Here is a 25784-nt window from a genome sequence, read left to right as displayed (position 1 = left end):
AAGTGGAAATAATGTACGGAGTTGGCGCGCGGTTTCACGCTCCCCTGCGCGGAATATACGAGATTCACTGTGTACGGACGAGAGGACGGGATCAGAGGGTGGGGAGGAAATAAAGGGAGAGGGGCAGACGACATCGAGCTCGACGAGGAAAACTCGCGCGGGCATACGGCTGATGAACGGCAGAGACGGGGAAAGGGGAGGGAAGGGGAGGACTTACCTAGGTAAATGTCGCCAAAGGAGCCGCTCCCGATTTTCCGTCCTAGCCGGTACTTGTTACCAACACGTAGCTCCATCGTGCACAAGCCCGCGCGGCGTACCCCGATGGAAGTATCACGATCTCGGTTACGATCACGGCGGCGGTGGCGAGGCGACTAAATACACACACCAACAACCCAGCGTAGGGTAGGCAGCGCGGTGCAGCAGCAGGCAGCAGCTGACCCGACGTGAGCGTGGAGTGATGCGATGCTCGCTCTCGCGCGACGACGGGGCGGCGCGTGCAGGACTGGCTTCGTGGTGTCGTACGCTCGCGTTACTGGCTCGACGGCAGTAATACCTCCATGCTCGTCGCACAGGAACCCGGACCTATCGATCTCGAACCTACGGACATTTCTTCGTGGCGCGATGAAACAGAACAGCGCACCTTACGATGGCGGTCGCGCTGATGGCGAAGGCGCTGTGCTCGCGCTTGTCCGTCGCTTTCCGCCGTTGTGTTTACGGCGCTGCTGCTAGGCGGATGCGGATTGCGGATGCCGGATAGTAGAGTCTCTGTAAAGGTGCCTTTTCATGCTGACGCTCGACGCTCATTTTCAGCGGCAAGAAGGTCGCATGACCACGCGGCATTGACGTCGGCGTCAATTGAAATTCATGAAAAAGGAAAACAGCGTTAAAATTTCGGCGTCTTCGCGCTGCTTTGGCTTTGACGCTTAGGCTGAGTTTCCACTGAGCGCGTCACGCGTCGCGTCGTCCGAGTTGAACCAATCAAAACATCCCATTTCGATCCCGTCACAAGAATGTAATGAAATGGGATGTTTTGGATGGTTAACTTGTGACGACGCGACGCGTGACGCGCTCAGTGGAAACTCAGCCTTAGGGTGCCATTACATGGAGCGCGGAAACGCGGAAACGCGGAACAAAATAGTAACTAGATTCCGCGTTTCCGCGAGTTTCCCGCACGTTTGAATGGAAAAGCGGAATCCGCTATTATCGTGTACACATATGTTGTGTATGGCTGCGTTTCGATATCAGAGAGAAGAATGAGAGACAAGTGAGACGACACGGCCCGGTTTTAGGTGATCTGCGAACGCGATACGCCCTCTGGGAATGACTGAAAACGTGCACATGAACTACGTAGCCAATGTCCACGTTAGGGCCACGGGGTAACAGATACGTGCACAACTGTTGCGTTGCGTGCTAATGTCGGTACCGCAGAGTTATTGATTTTTCATTATGTGAGCGAGCGAAAAGGTATAAGAGCGTGCGAGACAGTAATTGGAGTGAGCGAGATGAGAATAGCACATGCAGAAGCTGCAGAAGGCTCAGGGGTGGGGATTTGATCGAGGATCGAGCATCGAATCTTTTCCTTGCGCGCTATTGTTCTTATCTCGCTCACTCCTATTGCTGTCCTACTCGCTCTTATTGACGACTCGCTTGTTCTCGTACCTTCTCGCTCGCTCACGTTACAGCTGTGTACACGCAGTTTTTTTTTTTTTTTTTTTTTTTTACGAGGGAGGGGAAAATGTCTGACGCACACCCGCGTCCACGGTCTTACATACAGGTCTGGAGACTACGGGCCTAAGCAGAATGGCTATTTTATAACCTTAAGGCAGTGTTTTGTGCCTTAAGCCTGTTTTATGTAACGCACAATACTGTGTTAATGTTTCCTGTCTTGTGTAGTTATAGGGCCTAAACAGAATGGCTGTCTTATAACCTTAAGGCAGTGTTTTATGCCTTAAGTCTTTGTCTTATGTAACGCACAATACTGTGTTAATGTTTCCTGTCTTGTGTAGTATATGCGACGTATGGGCCTAAACAGAATGGCTGTCTTATAACCTTAAGGCAGTGTTTTATGCCTTAAGTCTTTGTCTTATGTAACGCACAATACTGTGTTAATGTTTCCTGTCTTGTGTAGTATACGCGACGTATAACTACACAAGACAGGAAACATTAACACAGTGGGTGCTTTCCAGCAAGGGAACACAGTCATACACAGTGCGACACAGTGTTACACAGTGTTGACTTGTAGCTGAAACGCTGTTTAACTTTTTTATTTCACCGCCAGAATGGAGGGCAGTCACTTTACATAACCTGATCTAACTTGTCACTAGGTTTTTGACCTTAAGACACTTGACTTCTCCTCACCCCCGAAGATATAACCTACAAAAACCCGTTTCGCGCGGTGATCAACAAGCGTGATAATCAGTTGGTGAAATTGTTGTTAAAGCATGATGTCCAAGTGCCAGTGCAAGATGTAAACGGTAAAACGCCGTTACATTTAGCAGCTGCTTGTGGCAGGTAAGAAGTTACGTCCGTACCGAATTTTTTGCCTTAGTATAGAGCTGTTCTACATCGCAAGTCTGTTTGTAGATTGTATGCTTTACCCGTCCTCGTTAAAGCCGATCCGACTGCGGCGACTTTGAAGGACGATCAAGGCTGCACAGTGCTCCATTGGGCTTAAATGTTACAACGGCAACTCGAATTGCGTGGAGTATGTTTTGAATCATAACGTGTTCGATTCTTTGGAAGGCATGTAGTTTCTTACACTTCAAAAATGATTATCCAACAATGCGTTACGTATGTCAAGCTGATTTTTTTTCTTAATTATTTCCAGGTAATCCTATTTCTGCCGTACATTGCGCCGTATATCAAGGATTCGCGCACTGCCTAGAGTTACTCATCAACAAGTTCGGCGGACAGGCGGTTGCTGCTCCGAGGGATTCGTCGTGTGGTTTATTACCACTGCATGTCGAGGCGAGTGCGGGATCCGTCAAGTGCGCGCGATTAATTCTAAACTCCGTCGGGCCGGAACTAGCCGGCCTCGAGACAACCGATTATTTCGGACGGACTCTGCTAATTCTTTGCGCGGCCGTCAACGGACAATGCAAAGCTATTGGTAACTTGATCGCCCTGTAATGAAGTTACACACTTACGTGATATTCTCGTATTAATGAGACGCATTCCGTCAACAGAATTATTGCTCGAATGGGCGCTGCACCTAACGTGTCAGAGACGTCATTCCGCCGCGGCATCATTGCTCTTAAACTGGATCGAGTCGCTCGGTAACTCCGATACCGGCGACAACAACACATCGCAATCGCAACGCGTTTCCGTCATTAATATGATCAAACGGGTTTTTTAAATGTCAGAAGATACTTTTGCTGTAAAAGTTAGTATTTTTTAACATCTTATGAATTATTAACTTATTTATCAGATATATAGAAGAGAGAGAGACTGATATATAAAAAAACTGATCAAGTTATGTAAATTAAGAAATAAAATGAAATAAATTTGTACTGTAACACACTGTTTTGAGAATGTAAATAATTAAGTTATGTTTGCAGTTTTACCTTATTAACAAAATTAATTAGTTTTATTAATAAATAAAATAATTTATAGATGAATATGAAAGAAAAAGTAGCAATCAGTTTTCTAATGGAGAGTACAGCCAACACCAGTACAAGTACAGAGGACTCAAGTACCAATGATATAGACTGGAACAATACTAGTCTTTCAGCCAGTAATATATCTTCAAGCAGTGAAGAAAACGATAATTATTTATTGATATTTTCTCTAATGAAATATTTATTGAGTGGACAGAGAAATCGAGTTGAACATTATCTTAATATTGTGGATAGCTGGACAGACTTAGAATTTAAGGAGCACTTACGAATCCAGCGTATCACAGCAATTCGATTAATAGGTAATGTTCAGTATTTTGAAAAATAATATAATATTTGTGTTTGACCATTTTATAATTATTTTATAATTTTTGAAACCTATAGTTCTTTACATATTTTAGATGAATTGCATGAAAGTGGATCTATACCTTCACATTCGTTTGGAATGAAACCAATTGAAGCAAAACTCAGTTTTGTTATATTTTTGTGGCACTTGGCGAATACAGAACCTCTACGAACTATCTCAGATAGATTTGATGTTTCAATTTCTTCAGTCTTTCGTGTAATTCGCCGATTAACAATTTGGATCTTGACAAAATTAGATAACGTTATCAAATGGCCCGAAGAACAACATGTCGCATATGTTTCTCATCAGTTTTATTCCAAAAGAGGCATTCCAAATGTAATAGGAGCTATTGACTGCACTCACATTAGGATAGAAAAACCTAATGTAGAAAATGCAAGAGACTATTGTAACCGGAAAAAATACTTCTCTGTAAACCTACAAGCAGTCGTAGATGCGAATATGAAATTTACTAACATATACTGTGGTCAGCCCGGTTCTCTCCATGATGCAAGAGTTTTGAGAAAATCTGAATTGTACAATTCAGCTAATGAACATAGAGAAATTATGTTTCCAGATAACAAATTTATAATCGGGGATTCTGCATATTCATCATTACAGTGGCTTGTTCCTCCTTTCCGTGATAATGGTCATCTTACTCCTTTTCAGACCAAATTTAATTTCATACATTCTTCAACGCGTATGGTTGTAGAAAGAGCATTTGGGTATTTGAAAGGACGTTTCCGACAAATTAAATTTTTTTCGGAATATTGCGATATGCCATTCATTGCAAATACTATTGTAGCTGCATGTATCTTACACAATTTATGTATAAATTGTAATGATGACAATTTTAATTATGATAATGTTGAAATTGAGGAACCAAATGATAATATTAATGTAAATGATGATCATAATGAAAATAATTGCCGATTTCAAGAAGATCAAAAGATGCAATTATTTATGGAAATATTTGGCCAGGAATAAACAATGTATTGTTATGTATAAGTTGTAAATAAAAGTATTTAGCCATAACAGCTTGAATATCATATGAACATCATATTTTATTATAAAATTATCACAAATGTATGCTGTCATCCAATAGCATGAACATTTCTTATAAATTAACACAAATAGTGAATATTACAATTATTTAATCACATAATAATTGCAAAACGTAGGAACAAAAAATAATAGAACAAGTTTGAAATATTAATAATTAACCTGATGACTATACTATATATATACTATTAATAAATGACAACATTAGAGAAACTAGTTTCGTAAAAATGCAATTATTAATTATTATAATTATAAGTACTTATGGATTATCGAATACTGACCTTTAATGACATCCTAATTGCAACTAAATTATAAGATATATTTGTACTAAATTGAAAAAACAAAAAAATAAAGACAGTACAATATTTTGGTAAAAAATAAACTCTAGAATATGTAGAACATTTAATCTTCCATGGTTCAGGAACTTCTACAGTAGAATATCTTTCACCTCTTGTCGTCACACGTGTCACACTATTTGGAATATAACCTTAAAGTTTTTTTACCGGACCGTAGAAACTACAAAAATAAATAGTACCACATGTAAAAATGTCGGTAATGTTGGTATCCATGGAGTGACACAAAACGATGACACAGTCAAACTCACCATTTTAGCTGTGTACGATTGTGTCGACTTGTGTCGTAGTTGGAAAGCACTGGGTCGAACACTGTGTTACACAGTGTCGCCTGTGTACATTGCTGGAAAGCACCCAGTATTGTGCGTTACATAAGACAAAGACTTAAGGCATAAAACACTGCCAAGACAGCCATTCTGCTTAGGCCCTAATTCTAGTGGTGGGGGCATGGTCGCTTATCGAAGATGCATTTAGTTTCTAGCATAGCCACTACTCGTCGCTGTCATCGAAGTCCGCAGATGAACGTAACCCATAGACATTGGTTATATCTAGACCGAGCGTTAAGGAGTGGGGGTATAGGCGCACGTAGAAAGAGAGACACTCTGTTGTGTGGCTGTTCGTTCTCTCTCGTTTCGCGCATGCGTACGCAAAATAAGTGTGATGGGAGGGAGGTATTAAGAAAGAGGAGCGAGGTGGAACGAGAAACTAAAACTTGGAACATGAAACGGCTAGAAGTTGCTGTAGGACCACAGAGTAAATACGTTTATACATTTTACATATAAAAAGATAATGCTTTTTACGGCGAGTTTGTTTATCGGTATTTATTCAAGTTTATAAAAGGACGCCAATAAAATAAAGTAGTGAAATAAAGTGCCTGGGGAACGTGAAAACTCTCTTTCTCTATGGTAGATAGTGACTATATATATCAAACGTTAATAAATACTATAAACAGATGACGTAAAAAGCAATATCGCAATTTATACGTAAAAAGCATATTACTCTGTGGTTCTGCAGCTACGGCATAAAGTAAATACCATCAACATTAGGAATAAACACAAGTTGTATGTATTGGTTGTTATATATATATATATATATATATATATATATATATATATATATATGAGCTATTATAATCTTAAAATCGTTACTATTTTAAGTGATAATTATTTTTAATATTTTATAGCAAAAGTGTGGCTAAAATTGCCGAAAATTATGAAGTGCCACATATGTTACAAAGAATAGAATCCTTCGTTTTCATTGCAATTTCACAGGTAATGTATAATAAATCTGAGTTATTTATTTATTATATATAAATATTCTTCAACTTTTCAAATCAAAATAATGTAAAGTATTATATGTTTATAGTTTTCCAAAAGATATGCAGAAAAGCGGAGGATTCTCATTCAGGGAATTGCAATGTATAAAATAAAGTTTAATTGAATACCAAATAAATATAAATAAGGTATAATTATAAATAAATATATAAAATAATTAAGGTATAATTGAATACAAAATAAAATCACAGATGTATTGGAACTGTTGCTTAGTGTTTATTAGGATATACTTATCGTTTACATATAAAATGTTATAGTATTAATGTGTTACATTAACATAAAATAAATATTAACAATTAATGTTATAAAAACATATAACATTAAGTGTTGTAGTATTAAAAATGTATAGTAGTTTTGTTTATATACTTTTAAAATAGCAGAGAAAACTTTAACATATGTATCTTATTCAGTATTATAATTCGAATTTTATTGATTTTGAAAAAATGTTAATTTATTATTTTTCATTCTTATTCTTCGGGTGGAATTTGTAAGCGTTGTACTGTCATGTTTAAGACGCGCGTTGAAAAAAGTTTTCAAAATTAATTTTATTATTTGACTTCGGTGATCAAACAATGGAGACTGTTCATAAATATGTCTATCTGTATTAAATACATATGAAGGAAGTGAGCGGAAAGATTGACATATTAAAACATTTAATATATTTTTAGTTGTAAATAATTTGTCTTGATTACTTCTGAAAGTTTTTTCTGCGTTTTTACATATTATAATAACATCAGGTGATGCTACATACAAACCACCGCGATTTTTTCGCTGTAACAGTTTACCAGTAAATGTGTTTGATTCTTTCTGTGCCTCGCTTGCAATGAGCAATTGTTTACAAAATAAGCAATCAATTTTATGTGTAATAGTTTTAGCAACAAATCCAGACATGTACGTAATAACTTCCTCAGCATATTCAGTTAAGAACCAATTATTGTTTTGATTGAAATAATCATGATCCATAAAAATAGCATTTGCAGCATCTTGATCAGAATCATTATCTGCATTTTGTTGTATACTATGTGCAGTTACTTGCTCGTTTCTTACAGATTCATTATTAGATACATTAAGTAGTACAGTGTCGTCTTGTGGAATGCAGTTTGCACTTAAAGGAACAGACACATTTGCTAAATGTAATATTTTTCTATAAGATGCTTTGAATTGTTTCGCACTCGGATTATTGTTCCAACCGTTCATTCTTCTAATCAAAGAAAAAAAAGTTTCAATATGGTCTTGGGATAATTTGTATGTTAACAAAAACTCTATTGTATTTTCATTAAATAGCTGTTCTGTTAAAGCAATACTATTTTGTAAATCAATAACAAACCCAATAAAGCCTGTTTTTCGTACACTTTGAAGTACAGGAACGTCTTTAATTTTTAAAGATTTAATATATAAAACAAACCTCTCAATGTTATCTTTTAGAATACGTATTTTATCTTTCGTTATTGCTCGTTTGGTTTCTGTTTAATTATTTAAATTTTTAGAATTTAATATGTCAAATACGTCGTTAAATGTCTTGCAAAATGTCGCAGTTGCTGAAGCTCCGGCAAAATGAGGTAATTTTAAGTCATATTCTCCAAACCCAAGTGCAGCAGTTACCGAATTACTGAAAACTTTTGCTGCTAAATGTACTTTCATTTTTTTGTTGTAAAAGTATACATGTCTACTTCTAACTTTAGTCGCAAGGTGTAATTTTTCCGCGTCTTGTAACGAAACTAATTGCCGTATAAATTTCCAACTAATTATATGATTTTCGTTATCACTTAAGTCTTCTTTACCAAGTGCATTTCTAACAAGTTTTATCATGTGACACGCGTCATAAAAAATATATATACGTTTAGACTCATCAGCGGGATGGACAAAATATGGTACAATCTGTTCAATTTCAGTTTGTTTCAAACGTGCGCCCAATTCTTCACACATAGATATATTGGAAGATACTCCATCAAACGTAATACTGACAATATCTAGATCGTTTTCATGAAGTGCACATAAAATAGTCTTTAATAACTTTGCTTTTTCACGGCCATTTAATTTATCAGTGAAGTAATACGCAATTGGAAGTTTAAAATTCTGGTTTATTGCAACTAACATAAAAACAAAAATTTCACTAGCAAGCAGCACTTTATCTTTAGCAATGGCACCGATGTCAACAAAACCATGTGATTTTTGTCCATCCCAATCAACACTTTTTCTAATACTCATTTCATCGAAAGTTAAATTGAACACTATTTTCTTATTTTTTTCGCGAGCATTTCAAACTACATTGCGTACGGTTTTTAATGCTTGGTCAGATATACCGGAGTCGCTACTAATATTTCGCATCCATGTTCGAATAGTAGTTGGATGTGGAAGACATTTTAAAAACATTTTTCTTAGGAATAAATATGCCGCAGGAGAGTGAAAATGGAGCGTACAAGCAAAACATCTCAAAGCGTGTGGAAAAACTTTTGGCTTTCGCTCATTTAAAAGTCTTGTTAGTAATTCTTCTACAGGACCAGGCACTACATCTTATAAGACATTACGATATTATCTCATTTACCACCCGTAACGTGATAAATTACATCATTTATACTTTACCGAAGTATTCGGGTTCTCTATACGTTTATATACAATTTCGAAATAAAATAAGAAGAAACTTGTTATTTTAACTTCTTACATTTACCTAATTACTTTTACATTTACATAATTACTTACTTTTCTTTACTTTCTTACTTTCTTAATTGTTATTTTAACTTTTAAGATTTACATAATTATTTTTACATTTACATAATTACATACTATTCTTTACCTACTTTCTTTATATTATATCTACATTTACTCTCATTATTGTCCTAAATACAATTTTAATCTCAGCAGTGTTTATATTAACAAATACTTAAGTATAATACTTCCTAGTTGGCAATCTATTAAATAACTTCTGTACAAATATCAATATGGACTGCACATTTTTATGTTATATTTTTATATTCGTAACAATTACTGTTAACTGAAATATAATTTACAAGCATTTTAAGTTATTCGTTAATTACGAAATACATAAAAATCTGCAGTTTCAAAGCATTATTAATTACTAACCTTTAGGGCATTTGCAACATCTTCTGTTACCAAATTTTTAGCTTTCAACATTTGTATCATAGATTGCAGCGATATTAATTTTTTTTCTAATTTTGATTTTCGTGCAACAGACATTTTGTTTAAATATCTATTATATCGTAGATATTTTGTAAATGTTATCCAAGCATTACTAGTGAACTCTGTTTTTTTTAAACATTCTACATTATGTTTACCAGTTTTGACGAAAACCTTTTCAACTTCGTCAATATTACATTGTTTTCTGAAACAAAAGTTTATTTATAATATTTGCAAATTGGAACAAATTAGAATGTTTATTTTTGTGTTTGTCTTACCTTTTCCCACTGCTATTTCTTTTTGAAAGTATTGCTCCATTACTAGTATTATTGTCACCATTACTAGTATCATGTTCGATACCCATTATTAAGGGTTGGTTTATAATAGCCGTAACCGTTGATTTAAGCCGTAATTTTTAAGAAATTGACCAATCACAATCGATTATTCTTCTCACATTCGACTGTGATTGGTCAATTTCTTAAAGATTACGGCTTAAATCAACGGTTACGGCTATTATAAACCAACCCTAAGTCTTGACTGTCTTGTGTGTTTGTTATATTGCTTGTGTTTTCTCCGTTTGTAGTATTATTGTCACCATTAGTAGCATCATGTTCGATATCCATTATTGAATCTTGATTGTCTTGTGTGTTTGTTATATTGCTTGAGTTTTCTTTATTTTGACGAGATCTATATGAAACAAAAAACATTTCTTTATATCTGATGCTTTATGTATAAAATATATGTATATCTATATGTACAATTTTTATGTAATAACTTTTTACTATAATAACAATAAATAATATAACCTTAATAAAAGTATAATTTATTTAAAAAAAAATCGTAATCTTATCTTATTGAAAAGTCTATTGTTACCTTTGCATAAAAATAGATGGAATTGCAGTTTTGTATAATTTTTTACATGGTACAGGTGTGCCACAGTAATAATAATCTTTCTGTGCAAAATGATCACTGCAAATTCTTGCATTTTTGTAAGAACTGATAGTGTACCCAATGCTAGCAAACTATTTTTCTCGCCTTTCTGCATCTTTCGGAAAACTAAACATAATACTAAACATTATTTTAAATTAAAGCTGAAGAATATTTTTATACCGAATAATATATTTATTCCGCCAGTGATTATTAACAGAAATAATTACTTTAAACCGACTTTACAATATTTAACATCGTTTGATCTTTCCGATATGAACATCCGCTATGAAAAACTGCGAGCCAACTTGGTTTGTCGGACACAGTACTTTTTAGATCAATCGTCGAGATGTTAATTCCGAGACGTATAATATTTTTATATAAAAAAATACACATGTGATAAAATCTAACCACTTCCAGATTTACACATTACCTGTGAAATTGTCGTGGAAACGAAGGATCGAATTCTTTCCAACATATATAGCAATTCACCATTTTTTGCAATTTTAGCCACACTTTGGCAATTTCAGCCAAGCTCCTCCGAACTGCGTTTGCGTTTGTGCCCGCGTGCCTGTGTGTGTGGGTGCGCGCGCGCGTCCCCGACGCCGTACGTGCGTCGCGCGTTCTCTGGGTCCTGCGGGTTCCGTGGGTCCTGTGCCGTAACTGCCGCACCGTGCCGCGCGTACGGGATGTAGGGATGGGCGAGCGGGCGGACGGACGCACCACCACGGCCACCACGCACGGCACGCACCACGTCGCGTGTCACTCTCTCGGCCTCGGTCGTCGTCGTCGTTTTCTCTCGCTCACGCTCTTGCTCTTGCTCTCGCTCGCGCGCGCGCGCGTCCTCGTCGTCATCGGGTCTCCTCCCTCGTGCCACTGGTCCACGGGCTCGGGACACCTGTCGCGATTTCGCGCACCGTGATATCCGGCCTCCGTGTCGGTCCCGTTCGGCGAGTCGGTCGACGGACAAGCGATCGGTCGATCGTAACCTGCCAAAAGTACCAAACTCCGCACGTTCACGCACGTTGTACGCGTTCCAGTACTTCACTTTGCACAACGCGGTTTTCGCTTATACGCACTTATACGGCCATAACCAATTTCAGCACTTCTAGCCGTTCTGTTTCAGTCGTTTCAGTTCCTTGTTCCTTGTTCCACCTCGCTTCTCTTAATGCCTCCCTCCCATCACGCTTATTTTGCGTACGCATGCGCGAAACGAGAGAGAACGAACAGCCACACAACAGAGTGTCTCTCTTTCTACGTCGCCTATACCCCCACTCCTCAAATTTAAGCATATGCTCGGTCTAGATATAATATGTCTATGGTTGGGCACGCGTCTCTCTCTGTCTGTTGCATAAGTTAACACCAGTCTAAAGTTGCTGCCATGATGTAAAAAGCGTCTGGTAATAAGAAAGGTGTTTCATTCCCGAGATGTGCAGTGGTCTAAAATAATGACTGCCTTCTGACCAATCAAAAAGCCTCCCCAAATGTAAAAAGCAACATGGCTACTTCCATGATATGTAAGAGGTTAGATTGTTAACCGCCGCATGAGCGGATTCTCGCTTAAATCCAACCGGCGAGTTTTGCTTATCTGACGTCTAGTTCCTGTCATACTTACGGAAGTAGTAGGAGAAAGAATAAAAAATCGTCGATTAAGCCCAAGTTGAACGAAATCGGTGAGGAGGCCACTATTCTTCAGATTTACCATTATTAAAATCTGTCCAGCCGTTCTTGAGTTATAAATGGTGTAACTAACCCGACTTTGTTTTATATATATAAATTATACTAACTTTTATACACTTATTTTTTATGAATAGCACGGCTTCTAAAACTTAAAGCGGTCTACATAGTCCGATCTTATTATATTTAATATTATCATAGGTTTATATATATATATATATATATATATATATATATATATATATTAATAAAGCATTGCAACGGCCATTGTATCAATGACAGCATTTTATAACGTAACTAAAGGTGCGAATTCATGGGACGCTCGTTTCAGCCAGTTTCAGCGTATCGCGAGATCACGTGATTTCGATCTGACGCGTCAAGCAAAGAAAGCTGGATTTTCTCAGCTTTAAACGTCAAAGCCAAAGCAGCGCGAAGACGCCGAAATTTTGACGCTGTTTTCCTTTTCATGAATTTCAATTGATGCCGGCGTCACGTGTGGTCATGCGACCTTCTTTGCGCTGAAAATGAGCGTCGAGCGTCAGCATGAAAAGGCACCTTAATGGTTCAATGAAGAAAATTTGTTTTCGAAAAAGAAATTCTTATTTCGTCGGCTGCGTTTCGGCATCCATATAACTGATTGTAGAACCGGCCTAATCAATCTAGGTTAATAATTTTATCATTTCAAATTATATTACGTATTTTTATTTTTATGTAGTCTTTTATTACTTTAAAAATTTTTAATTTTGTTTGTATTTTTTTTACATTTACAACTTTTCTTTACATTTTTACCAATACTGGATTAGAATTTCGCGCTACATTTGGGGAGTGAATTTGATTGGCTGCTCCGTATTTGGCATGGGTTTGCCCATGATGTAAAAAGAAAGGTGTTTCATTCCCGAGATGCGCAGTGGTCTAAAATAATGACTGCCTTCTGACCAATCAAAAAGCCTCCCCAAATGTAAAAAGCAACATGGCTACTTCCATGATATGTAAGAGGTTAGATTGTTAGCCGCCGCATGAGCGGATTCTCGCTTAAATCCAACCGGCGAGTTTTGCTTATCTGACGTCTAGTTCCTGGTAGTTCCTGTCATACTTACGGAAGTAGTAGGAGAAAGAATAAAAAATACACAGGATTCAATGTCTCTGCTAGACAGAGAGAAGGTGGATCATTACCGTCGAATGTAAATGCATCGCATAACTTTGCTTCTTTAATTGACTAATTTAGATCTAACATTCGATAAGAAGGTATTTATCATTAGAATTAATAATAATATTTATAAATATAAATGTTTTTGTTTTATTAGTGCATGTAATGAATTATATAAAAAATTTCTTTGAAAGACATTTCATCATCATAATATTGTAACTTTGATGAGAATGTAAGCAACATATTAGCAATCTTCTTATCTGTTTGTGAAGAAGAGCTTCTATGAGGAACGGTCAGCTTATGATTGGACCAATAAGGAAAAATCGAAGTCTCTAGACAAACCATCGTACACCAGTTTACAGCGCAGTTTCTTGGGCCGGTCCAACGAATCTACTACTACGTTTACGCGAGCGTTACTTCTGTAGTAACTTATGATAATTTCTTCGCGTAAACGGGATTTTGTAGTAACTTACGATAATTTACTCCGCGTAAACGAGTGATATATCGTAAGTTACTACAGAAGTAACGCTCGCGTAAACGTAGTATACCTACGGCTACTACGATAAGAGGTTTGTCCTGGCCATCTTTAAATGTGCCAATTTATTATTAGTAAGCTACATATTATATTTTGTTTACAGAAACAATGCCATCGTGTTCCATAAAAAATTGCAAAAATCGAACATGCGACGGAGATGCAAGAGGAATAACCTTTTTTAGATTTCCGAAAGAAACTCCAATTCGTCAGCAATGGCTTAATGCTTGTCAACAAACTGAGACAAGTTTGAAAGTTAATAAGACTGAGAAAACTAAACAGAGAGATAATAGAAAATAACATACGTAAGAAAAAATAAAAAAATATATATAAACTGTCTAATAAAGAAAATGTTGATAAAAATAAAATAACGTTATAAAATATAAATGCATTTATTTATTTGTTATTATTATACTAGCATGCCCCGCCGGGCTTCGCCCCGGCCCCGGTATTTGGTGTATTTGGATATCTTTCTAGATTTTTTTTTTTTTTTTTTTTTTTAAGTTATTATGCTATTCAGGGCAGAGACGAATCCAACAAACCATAGATTATTAAAATCTGTCCAGCCGTTCTTGAGTTATAAATGGTGTAACTAACCCGACTTTGTTTTATATATATAAATTATACTAACTTTTTTATACACTTATTTTTTATGAATAGCACGGCTTCTAAAACTTAAAGCGGTCTACATAGTCCGATCTTATTATATTTAATATTATCATATAGGTTTATATATATATATATATATTAATAAAGCATTGCAACGGCCATTGTATTAATGACAGCATTTTATAACGTAACTAATGGTTCAATGAAGAAAATTTGTTTTCGAAAAAGAAATTCTTATTTCGTCGGCTGCGTTTTGGCATCTATACAACTGATTGTAGAACCGGCCTAATCAATCTAGGTTAATAATTTTATCATTTCAAATTATATTACGTATTTTTATTTTTATGTAGTCTTTTATTACTTTAAAAATTTTTAATTTTGTTTGTATTTTTTTTTACATTTACAACTTTTCTTTACATTTTTACCAATACTGCATTAGAATTTCGCGCTACATTTGGGGAGTGAATTTGATTGGCTGCTCCGTATTTGGCCGCCATTATGCGCAATGAAACACCTTTCTTTTTACATCCATGGGTTTGCCATCCAGGGTGCGTTCCGAGTTGCGCATGAAACGCATAGACTGCATTACTGTTGCGTAGCGCTTCGAAATCGTTCCGTTTTGTCAATGCGCATGAAGCGCTTTAGTAATTCGGAACGGTTGCTTGCGCGCTTTGCGCGCTAATGTGAATTGAGAATATGGACGCCGTGCAAAACATCAACAAAGAAATTCCAGTAATTGTAATTTTTTCGATACTTTTGAAGAAAAACGATGAAAGTGATAGTTCCGAATCAAGCGACAGTGAAAATGAAAATGAAATTGAAGACATATCTCTAAGTGATATGCAGACGTTGTTTTTTATGTTAATAGCAAGTAAATCACGTGGAGAAAAAATTGTACTTGAAAAAATTACGGATTACGTCGATCGCGTGATTCCTAATTACACGAATATTATATTTAAAGAACATTTTAGGTAAGCATTTAAACATAAATGTCTTAAAGTTATAAAGTTGTAATATTTTCCATTTGGTTTTATTAAATTTATTTCACTTATATCACCTAATATTCTAGGCTATATCCGGCTACATTTGAAATGGTTTTATCACTGATTGGACCAGCACTAAATGCCACAAGTACCATATTTGGTAAAAAACCAATTTCAGCAGAGAAACAACTATTTATTGCTCTTTGGTTTATGGCTACTCCCGATTCGTACAGGTATGTAAAACCCATCTGTGCTCTATACTGGTGTAACCACCACATATTTAGAGCATTTTTCATAGCTTCGGCGCAAAACTGAAGGCACGTTAATCTCTCATCCGAGAAATACAACTCCAAAAAAAAGAGCATTTTTCACTCAACAGCACCTCCGTCATAATGTCTAAAAGACAATCTTGGATGATATATCTTTACGATATCTTTTAGACATGTATGCTGTCTGGGACTGAGTGCCATATTCAACTGACACCATGTCTTGTAGCTAGTGCCAAATTTGTTTATCAAAATAAAAACACATTGCTGTTATGTAGTGCGCACCAATGCGGCCAGTGAAAAATGCTATTAAATTGTTTTGCGACAAGCTTCTCATTGCTTACTTTTCTGGATTGTTACAGATCTGTTTGTGTCAAATTTGGAGTTGGTAAAGCAACTGCTTTTAGGGCTGTGAGACGTGTTACCTACGCACTTCATTGCATCGCACCACGATTTATACAGTGGCCCAAAGAAGTTGTTGTTGCAGATACCATGGAACATTTCAAAAGGACTTGCGGCTTTCCAAATGTCATCGGTGCCATAGATGGAACACACATTAAAATCCGAGCTCCGCTAGTTGATTCAGCTTCTTATATAAACCGAAAAGGTTTTCCATCCTTAAATCTCCAAGTAGTATGTGATTCACGTGGCCTCTTTACGCACTGTTATGCAGGACAAGTAGGATCAATTCACGATGCTCGAGTTTTTAGAAACTCCCCAGTAGCACGTTTTCTAGAGATGCCTGACATATACTTCCCTAATGACTCCCATATTATCGGAGACGCCGCATATGCAATTCATCCGCACCTGTTGGTCCCGTTTCGAGACAATGGTCATTTGTCAAACCGACAAAAAAATTTTAATTATTGTCTATCGTCAACAAGAATGGCAGTTGAACGTGCGATTGGACAATTAAAAATACGTTTTAGAATATTATTAGATTGTCTACCATTGACAGATGTTAAAAAAATTCCAGAGTTTATCATAGCATGTTGCGTATTACATAATATTTGCATATTACAAAATGATGTAATGACTGTTGGCGTCCAACATTATGAACAATTACAGGCACCTGTTCGCGATAATAACACTGACATGGGAAATGCTAAAAGAAACAGAATAATGAATGCATTGCAAATGAGGCTCGTCAATTGATCGATAATGAATATTTGGATGTAATACAAGGGATTTTATATTCTTTTTTTTATGAATAAACATTTTTGATTGATAAACCAACATTAGTTATATTTAATTTTTGGTTTTATTCCAATTATATTATTCAGTCTTATGAATTTCAGTCGTACATTTCGTGTATTTTGAAATGTGAACAAAATAACTAGCATTTTAAATGTTTGTACTTTTACATTTAAAAAAATAAAAATAATTTTTTCTTAAAATCGTTTAAAAAAGCGTTTAAAGATATCCCTTGATAGGCGAGACCTATTGCTCGTAAGCATAACGTAATATAAAATAATACTTTGTGAGGATTAACCCACTTAAACCAACTTAAAACTCGTAATTAAAAGAAAAAATAAAGTAATTAATATTAAATAAATATCTTTTAAAGCTTTTCCAACTAGTAACGCTTAACTTTAAACATTTCTTTTAAGAAGAGTACAAACTACATTTTTTTAATAAATTGTTCTAATATAGAGACTAATGACTTCTGTACGCTTATTTGATCCTTATGCCTTTTGTCACGTTGTATTCTTCTGTCTTCGCGTATCTTTTCTTGCCTTTTCATTTCTTCTTTTTTTTCTTCTTTTTCTATCGCAATATTGGCCAAGAACTCTTCCATAACGTTTTCCATTCGTTTTCTCTTTTTCGGCGGACCTGTAATAGATAATACAAAAACGACTATTACACTATAATAAATAATAAGAACCGAATTAAATTAATATTAAGGCTTGAAGCTTGAACGCTGTAAGCCGTGATAAGAGCACTTTACACTACAAGTGTACACAAGTAAAAAGTCTTACTTTTCGATGTAGGGGATGAAATCATTGATAACGATGATCCTTCCTGATTTGGGTCCGATGGACCGTCACTTGTAGCAATTGCAGGAGGCCTAATGGACGCTTTGTCACCAAATAATGAATCCATAACCTAGTGCATGATGGGAATAATATGTTAAATAATATACAAATATATCTTGTTGCACACCTATGAATATCGCATACAATAAATAAAATGTGTTTGATGATAAAACATACCGAAAAAAATGCCCATGAATTTCTATTATTGCCGCTCTTCTTATTCAGATCAACAATATTTTTGTACGTCCGCTTCAAGCCAGCCATTTTTGATGAACATTGCTGTGCTGTTATTTCGTAGGCTGGGTTGGCTTTGTTCATCTCAGCGGCAATTTCAGCCCAAATTTTGTTGCTACGCTTGAAACCACTTGAGAACTCTTCCTCCTTTTCTCTATACAGTTCAATTAATAAAAGTACCGCTTTGTCCGGCCATATGAATGTTTTTGACTTATCTAAAAATTAAATTAAAAAGTAAACACAAAAGATCATCAAGAAATATTAGTATTTATATATATTATTCTTCAACTTGCATAAACATACTTTTATACAAAATTAAAGACTTGATTATAGACATTGGTTACACAAAAATAAAGTGTGCATCTTACCGGCATTATTGTTTTTGTCAACAGCATTTTCACTTGTTGAATATTCCAGTTCAGTTACCGGCTCGATATTATTGTTATTTACGTCTTGTGCCTTTGCAACAAGGTTCCGTAAAAATTCTGAGTCTATGAAAAACAACACAATGTTAAACTAACGTATAACCTATACATTAAATAAATCCATTTAAAATAATACATTAACTTTACCATCCCTTGCTTTCTCCACATCTTCCGTACTCAATAATAACGTTATTACTTCGTTAGTTTCTTCTATTACAACCGGAAATTCTTGCAATTGCTGTTCCATCGCGAAGGGTCAGGTAACAGGTTAACGAACTTATTCGAACAACGATTGTTCGTTCCGAATTACATAGACCGCATAAACGCTTCAGACGCATCAACTGCCTCAGGGTGCCATTACATGGAGCGCGGAAACGCGGAAACGCGGAAGCGCGGAACAGAATAGTAACTAGATTCCGCGTTTCCGCGAGTTGAGTCCCGCACGTTTGAACGGAAAAGCGGAATCCGCTATTATCGTGTATGTATGTATAGCTGCGTTTCAAACTCCCAGCCTGGCAGTGTCCTCGAATCGGATCACGCGGGAGTATTAACGGCGATCGGCCGCGAGGCCTCACGCCACTCTGACACGCTTGGCTCTAGAACACCGTGACCGCCGGGGCACGAAGCCCTCGGGGCACGCGCTCCGCCTAACCGAGTAAGTAAGGAAACGATGAAAGTAGTGGTATTTCACCGGCGATGTTGCCATCTCCCACTTATGCTACACCTCTCATGTCTCCTTACAGTGCCAGACTAGAGTCAAGCTCAACAGGGTCTTCTTTCCCCGCTAATTTTTCCAAGCCCGTTCCCTTGGCAGTGGTTTCGCTAGATAGTAGATAGGGACAGTGGGAATCTCGTTAATCCATTCATGCGCGTCACTAATTAGATGACGAGACATTTGGCTACCTTAAGAGAGTTACTCCCGCCGTTTACCCGCGCTTGCTTGAATTTCTTCACGTTGACATTCAGAGCACTGGGCAGAAATCACAGCTATACATACATCACAGCTATACACCCTGAGGGTGCCATTACATGGAGCGCGGAAACGCGGAAGCGCGGAAGACAAAATTTACTAGATTTCCGTCGATCCGTTCCGTCTGTTTTGAATGCCTTAATATTACATGGAGCATATTTTGAGCGGAAAAGCGGAACGGAGAATTATAAAATATTAATTTTTAACGGTATTTATTGATTAAAATGTTTGTATTCAATAGATAAGCTAAAAAGATAAGCATATTAATAAAAATTGCAATGAATTAAGTGAACACAATTTTAAGAAATGAATACAAATGTCTATTTGTCACTATACTGTTCCGCTTTTCCGCGCAAATTGTGCTCCATGTAATATAAGGAGAAACAAACTCGCGGAACGAACGCGTCAAAATCCGTTGTCAACGCGGATACAGTATACTCCATCAAATTTCGGAGCTGTTTAATCACATTGAAAAAAAAAGCTTTTACACATACTCTTCGATTACTTTATTATTTAATAAAAGTGGCAGTATAATATTATAGATCCAAACATCATGTTGATGGTTATTATGAAGTATATCTTATATGCAAGCCAGATACATAGGCTGCGTTAAGTACTGGCAGTGAATATCGAAACGCAGCCATACATACATACACGATAATAGCGGATTCCGCTTTTCCGTTCAAACGTGCGGGACTCAACTCGCGGAAACGCGGAATCTAGTTACTATTCTGTTCCGCGCTTCCGCGTTTCCGCGTTTCCGCGCTCCATGTAATGGCACCCTCAAGTCGAAATAGAAGCAGTCAATGCGCTAGGAGGAGTGCTAAGAATTCAGTACGGTTAGTACAATCTAGGGAATCCTCTGCGCTACCAAAGCGCTTCCAATGCGCGCATTGGTTAAATCGGAACGACTTTCCATGCAGTCTACGCGCTTCATGCGTAACTCGGAACGCACCCCCAGTATCCAGTCATGCTTATTGATAACGCATGGAATGGAAGCCGTTAGCCGTATCGTCCTTGTCTGTGGCGGAGCGGATGCCATTTACTGAAAAAAAGATACACATGAAAGTATGTAAGTGATTTCTCATCATTATTCCAAATTTCACGTTACACATGAGATATGTCGCGGCATCGAGACGTCCGTTCTATGAATTACTCCGATGGTAAGTGACTACAGCATGCGTGGTAAATCGTTTTATCCTGTCGAGATTCTTTTAAAATCCTTTCGAAGGACCTCTCAACTTTAATCTTTTAAAATATTAAATTCCGATTATGGCAATTTTTTTTTATTGTCTCGTTTATAAAGATTTATGGAGAATAGCAATATGGTTTCAACCAAGCTTTTAGCTCCAATTAATTATTTTTGTCTAATCTTTTTAATGTGTCACAAAAATAAGATGTTCATTCTTTTATATAGAGTATGACGGCTATGATGATGTTTATGGGCATTCAATGGAGGATGATTATTGTGTATCACCTAGTGGTATGTGCTTCATAGATTTCTCTGCTACTCTTAATGAAATTTAATCCTTTAGTAATTATGCATATATTATACACAGTGGAGCAGTTTTTATTTGATCGAAGCAAACAACAGAATATTGCTTCATTCATCACAGAACCAGATATAGTGGAAGACAATGAAGATATCGATGAATCTATGCCATCGTCCGACAAAGAGAAATATAACCTTTCTGAATTGGAAAGGACAAAGCTAGTATCTTGTTTGGAAACAATTAGAAATGTTATAGGTGGCATGGTATCTGATTCTAAACTGAAGGAGAAGATTATTGTGTCAAATTTTGATGCAAATACAGCACTCGATGCTATTTTGAAGGAGTTGTCGCCGAAAAAAGACATTGGTATGCTTATTGCATCGTAATAGATACTGAAATTGAGATATTAAAATAATATTAAAATGTTTTAAAAAATCTCTTGAAATTTATATTTACAGATTCTGTGGTGAATAAGAAACGATTGGAGCTGCATTCAGGTATATATTGCACAATATCTCATTTTTTGTGTTTTCAAAATATTATATTAAAACTATGTGAATATTTGGAATTACTTAATGACCTCGCTTTTATTTCTTTTTTTCCATGTTTCTTGTACTGGGCTTCATCGGTAAGGTAAGGTGTTTCAATTGATAAATCTAACACATCCATGTTCACAATACCTAGATTTTCTTTTAAGAAAGATCATAATTTATCTAAAGATTCTACTTGGACTATTTGTCCACTGAATAGCATAGATAAGTCAAAAGATGTAAACCATTCCTTCAAAACTTTCTCATCATTAGCGGGGCTTATTTCCCATCACACCGAATCCACAAATTCAGATACAACAAAAATATCTTCTCAAAGCGACACAAATATGCAGCCTTTTAATTCTTTAGCCGCCTTAACTGCAGATTATTTGCAAAAATCTAATGCAGATAATAATATAGAATCTCGAGAAAGACATCAATCACCAATCTCACAATTTGTTATCCCGAAACTATCAATTAAGAAAAGTAATAATGAGGAAACGAAAAATGTACCTTTATCAAAGTTCCACAACAATGATAATAGTACAAGACAGCTAATATCTACAAATATTTTGAGCAAACATGAAATCGATTTACTTCAGAAAGATTTTTCAAATATGGATATCTTCCCAAAAAGCAATATCGTGAGAGATGTAAAGTCACAAGAACAACTTAAAAATCCAATAAATATTGTAAACGAGATTTGCACTCCATCACCTGACGAGTGGGTGGATTTAAGTACTGCTTTGAAGGAAGCAGAATTTCTAGCTGACAGTGCTTTTTGCAATGCTAATTTGACTACTTCAAGAAAATTACATCGCAATATGCACAATTCAGAAATATGTCTTGAAGATGACAATAGGGTAACACCAAATGTGCTACCTGTTACTTTAAATTTATGTGCCTTGAGATATGTTAAGCTTCCATGCACAAAAAAGAATGTTTCGGTATTTGGAAAAACTTTATGTAAAAAATGGAAGATAAAAAAACCAGTTCTTGGAGCCATTGCACAACATTTTAACACGGTTAAACCTTTCGATTTTTCTACTCCTTATCGAAATTCATACCGATCTTAATAATAAAATATCTAAGATAATAGATAGATGAAACAGGATACTAAATATGTAACATTTAGAGTATATTTAGAGTGGCAAACATTTTTTGTTTAAAAAAATATAAGAGAAGCATAATAGGGATAATTATATTTTAATTATACTTATACTTTTATTCTTTAGCTTTATGACTATTTTCTTATATTATCTTGTATTTATGGTAGAGAGATTTGATGACTTTATCAAAATTTTTTTAAACAAATGAATGTATCATTGTATACATGCATATAGTATATGAATACATGTATACATATATGATACATACACACAAATATATATATGTATATAAAATTATTGCAAAATGTAGCAATATACACCATTTGTATTACATTTACATTATACAATAGTAATCATACATAGTTGATTTTTTTATATATAACTTGTGTAATTGTATATTAGCAATACAGCTATGTACATGATGATTTTATTTTATCTTTCCTATCGTGTAACTTAGCACAGCTGAGAATAAATTTTGATAGGTAACAAATTATCAACGAAACCTACATTGCAAGTTACAACACCGTCTACCGTAAAGGTCGTACCGACCGGAATGAAACCTGTTGTGAAGGGTTTTGATTTAAGTGGTGTAGAAAACACAGATTTATTAAGTCCACGTTGTGGGAGTCCGTCTTCCAATCGAAATAGTCCTGAGATAAAACGTAAAGAGGATACCATACAAAAGGAGAAAAAAACAGTCTCGTCGAAAACGAATAGTCCAAGATGCCAGTCACCCGTGTCGGACCATGTAACACCGGAATTAGACTGCAAAGTAAAATCTAATGCATCTAACGAGGGGAAAGTGGATGTCGGAGCGATATACAAAAGTAAAAGAGGCGATAGCAAGGAGCAGCTTTATTTGGTGGTTGTGGGACATGTTGATGCTGGAAAAAGCACATTGCTTGGGCGACTACTTTGCGATTTGGGTCAAGTGCCACAAAGACTTATTCATAAATATCAACAAGAGAGTAAGAAGATAGGAAAGCAGTCGTTTGCCTATGCTTGGGTGCTCGACGAGACTGGTGAAGAAAGGTGATTATGCAATGTGTCATATTGTAGAGACGTTGTAGGGGAATATATCAATTATAATACATCTTTAATAGAGAGCGAGGGATAACAATGGACATAGGCCACTCGAAGTTCGAAACAGACACAAAATCTATCACTCTCCTAGATGCACCTGGTCACAAGGATTTTATTCCGAATATGATAAGCGGCGCTACGCAAGCGGATGTAGCATTGTTGGTAGTTGATGCAACCAGAGGCGAATTTGAAACTGGATTTGACAGTGGAGGACAGACGCGCGAACACGCCCTATTATTACGTTCTTTGGGTAATCCCTTCTTTAGGTCTTCCCCAGTGTCGCATTTTAATTATAAAAGAAGTGAATGTATTTAGTATAGATTTTTGTGTTACAATTTAGAATTTTTATTGAATATTTAGGAGTGTCGCAACTAGCAGTAGTTGTTAATAAGCTGGATACCGTAAATTGGTCTAAAGATAGATTCAATGAGATAGTAGACAAAATGAGTGTGTTTCTGAAACAAGCTGGCTTCAAGGACACCATCACTTTCGTACCTTGCAGCGGTTTATCCGGAGAGAACATAGTAACAAAGCCAAAGGAGCAGCTCTCTAATTGGTAACATCTCGATATATATTGTATATATATGTATATATTCCATATACTACGTGCTATTACCTACTTCTTATGAAATAATTTCGCAGGTATACCGGACCTACTCTAGTCAACGTTATCGATAATTTCAAGTGTCCAGAGCGGTCTATAAGTAAACCGTTCCGTTTTTCGATAAACGATATATTTAAGGGCACCGGATCTGGATTCTGTGTATCCGGTCACGTTGAAACGGGCATGGTATCCTTAGGTGACAAGGTTTTAATACTACCTCAAAACGAGATCGCAGTTGTGAAAGGTTTGTAAATTGAGTTTTTATTAGGCCTAGTGGATCATGATATAGAGATTATATGTCATGCTTTTAAATATACCCTAGGTCTCCAATCGGATGAAATTTCGACAGCAAACGCTTTCGCCGGTGATCACGTTGCGCTTACATTAGCGGGGATCGAGCAGCAAAACGTGGGTATTGGTGATATCATCTGTAATCTGCAGAATCCGGTGCCTGTAACGACCTGCTTTCAAGCGCATGTTGTTATATTCGCGATAGCGAAACCGATCACGAAAGGGCTTCCAGTGGTGATGCACCAGCAGTCTTTGGTACAGCCGGCGGTTATCACGAAATTAATAGCGCAACTTCATCGAAGTACCGGCGACGTGATCAAAAAGAAGCCGCGTTGCTTACCGAAAAATTCTAGCGCGATCATTGAGGTCGCAACGCAAACACCAGTCTGCATGGAGTTGTACAAGGATATTAAACAACTAGGTAGAGTTATGTTGCGATTAGAAGGTACCACCATTGCGGCTGGTCTGATTACGAAAATTTTGTAATTCTGCTGATATAAATGTAGTCTCGAATAACGCAAAGTAATTTATATACATGTAGAAGAATTTTACTTAGATCTAACATATACATATAGTATTTATATACATCACACAAAATGACATATATAGGCTGCGGTCCACTTGACGCTACAAATTCTTTGGAGCGTCCTTCTTCTCTTTCTTTCTTCATTGAAAGAAAAGAGAAGAGGAATGCTTCGAAGCATTTGTAGCGTAAAGTGGACCGCAGCCATAAACTCTATAGGTTGTTAGTTTGTGTACCGCGGTCAATAATGCCTTCCACCTGAAGTTAGCTGCGTTCTATAGTACATACATGTAACGTGCACTATAGAAATCTCTAGAAAACAGCTACTTTATTGACCGCGACAAGAGTACGGAGAACTTTACTTAATTACTTAAGACTTTTTCTTAATATATCCTATAGTATATTTGTAATTGTTTATATCTTGAACGAGCGAAATTAATTTAGAATGTCCAATAAAGGTATGGTTACATTATTTTCATCCAAGATTTATATCAAATGCTTTAT

General features: G+C 36.3%; 3 protein-coding genes, 2 long non-coding RNA genes and 1 pseudogene across 15 annotated transcripts in view; 3 read left to right on the top strand and 3 right to left on the bottom strand.

The window, feature by feature from the left end:
* LOC143904353 (casein kinase I) overlaps positions 1 to 890 on the bottom strand; it is a 150986-nt gene extending 150096 nt beyond the window's left edge. For 2 of the 8 annotated variants that reach the window (XR_013258901.1, XM_077419028.1), the window contains exon 1: positions 218 to 825. Coding sequence is in view for 7 of the 8 variants with exons in the window: in XM_077419028.1 (XP_077275154.1) it covers positions 218 to 293 (76 nt within the window). In the remaining variant the exon portion in view is untranslated. Of the gene's footprint in view, positions 1 to 217 lie in introns of all 8 variants that reach the window. The other 6 variants (XM_077418975.1, XM_077418983.1, XM_077419000.1 and 3 more) reach the window with 6 other exon arrangements.
* A 1204-nt stretch (positions 891 to 2094) lies between these two features.
* LOC143904449 (uncharacterized) lies at positions 2095 to 4734 on the top strand (annotated as a pseudogene). The gene is made up of 6 exons (XR_013258908.1): positions 2095 to 2511; positions 2584 to 2742; positions 2828 to 3109; positions 3186 to 3382; positions 3613 to 3916; positions 4016 to 4734. The product of XR_013258908.1 is annotated as an uncharacterized LOC143904449 (transcript).
* An 888-nt stretch (positions 4735 to 5622) lies between these two features.
* On the top strand, positions 5623 to 7220 carry LOC143904482 (uncharacterized). Of its 2 annotated transcripts, XR_013258923.1 has the most exons (4): positions 5623 to 5734; positions 5847 to 6433; positions 6556 to 6643; positions 6738 to 7220. It is a non-coding gene; the product is annotated as an uncharacterized LOC143904482 (long non-coding RNA). The 2 variants fall into 2 exon arrangements; XR_013258922.1 differs by lacking the exon at positions 5623 to 5734 and having other exon boundaries at positions 5794 to 6433.
* A 2899-nt stretch (positions 7221 to 10119) lies between these two features.
* Positions 10120 to 11924, bottom strand: LOC143904489 (uncharacterized). Its single transcript, XR_013258924.1, has 3 exons — positions 11202 to 11924; positions 10715 to 10897; positions 10120 to 10528 (listed from the first exon to the last, which is right to left on the bottom strand). It is a non-coding gene; the product is annotated as an uncharacterized LOC143904489 (long non-coding RNA).
* Positions 11925 to 17199: 5275 nt separating this feature from the next.
* Positions 17200 to 19141, bottom strand: LOC143904457 (uncharacterized). The gene is made up of 5 exons (XM_077419160.1): positions 18825 to 19141; positions 18621 to 18743; positions 18196 to 18467; positions 17962 to 18088; positions 17200 to 17815 (listed from the first exon to the last, which is right to left on the bottom strand). Exons 1-5 carry the CDS (start codon positions 18922 to 18924, stop codon positions 17604 to 17606), a joined length of 834 nt encoding a protein of 277 aa, XP_077275286.1. The 5' UTR covers positions 18925 to 19141; the 3' UTR covers positions 17200 to 17603.
* A 1454-nt stretch (positions 19142 to 20595) lies between these two features.
* On the top strand, positions 20596 to 25763 carry Hbs1 (translation elongation factor EF-1alpha (GTPase) HBS1). Of its 2 annotated transcripts, none has more exons than XM_077419062.1 (9): positions 20596 to 20719; positions 21065 to 21130; positions 21207 to 21506; positions 21599 to 21637; positions 23262 to 23811; positions 23883 to 24112; positions 24223 to 24418; positions 24505 to 24710; positions 24789 to 25763. In XM_077419062.1, the coding sequence occupies exons 2-9, from the start codon at positions 21100 to 21102 to the stop codon at positions 25241 to 25243; spliced, it is 2007 nt and encodes a 668-aa protein (XP_077275188.1). In that variant the 5' UTR covers positions 20596 to 20719; positions 21065 to 21099; the 3' UTR covers positions 25244 to 25763. The 2 variants fall into 2 exon arrangements, with proteins under 2 accessions (XP_077275188.1, XP_077275179.1); XM_077419053.1 differs by having other exon boundaries at positions 20609 to 20810.
* Positions 25764 to 25784: the final 21 nt, after the last annotated feature.

Source organism: Temnothorax americanus, unplaced genomic scaffold (assembly GCF_048541705.1).
Source record: "Temnothorax americanus isolate GAGA-0224 unplaced genomic scaffold, ASM4854170v1 Scaffold107, whole genome shotgun sequence".
NCBI classification, from domain to species: Eukaryota; Metazoa; Arthropoda; class Insecta; order Hymenoptera; family Formicidae; genus Temnothorax; species Temnothorax americanus.
The sequence above is the reverse complement of the archived record's forward strand: the minus strand, read 5'-3'. Positions and strand labels throughout refer to the sequence as shown.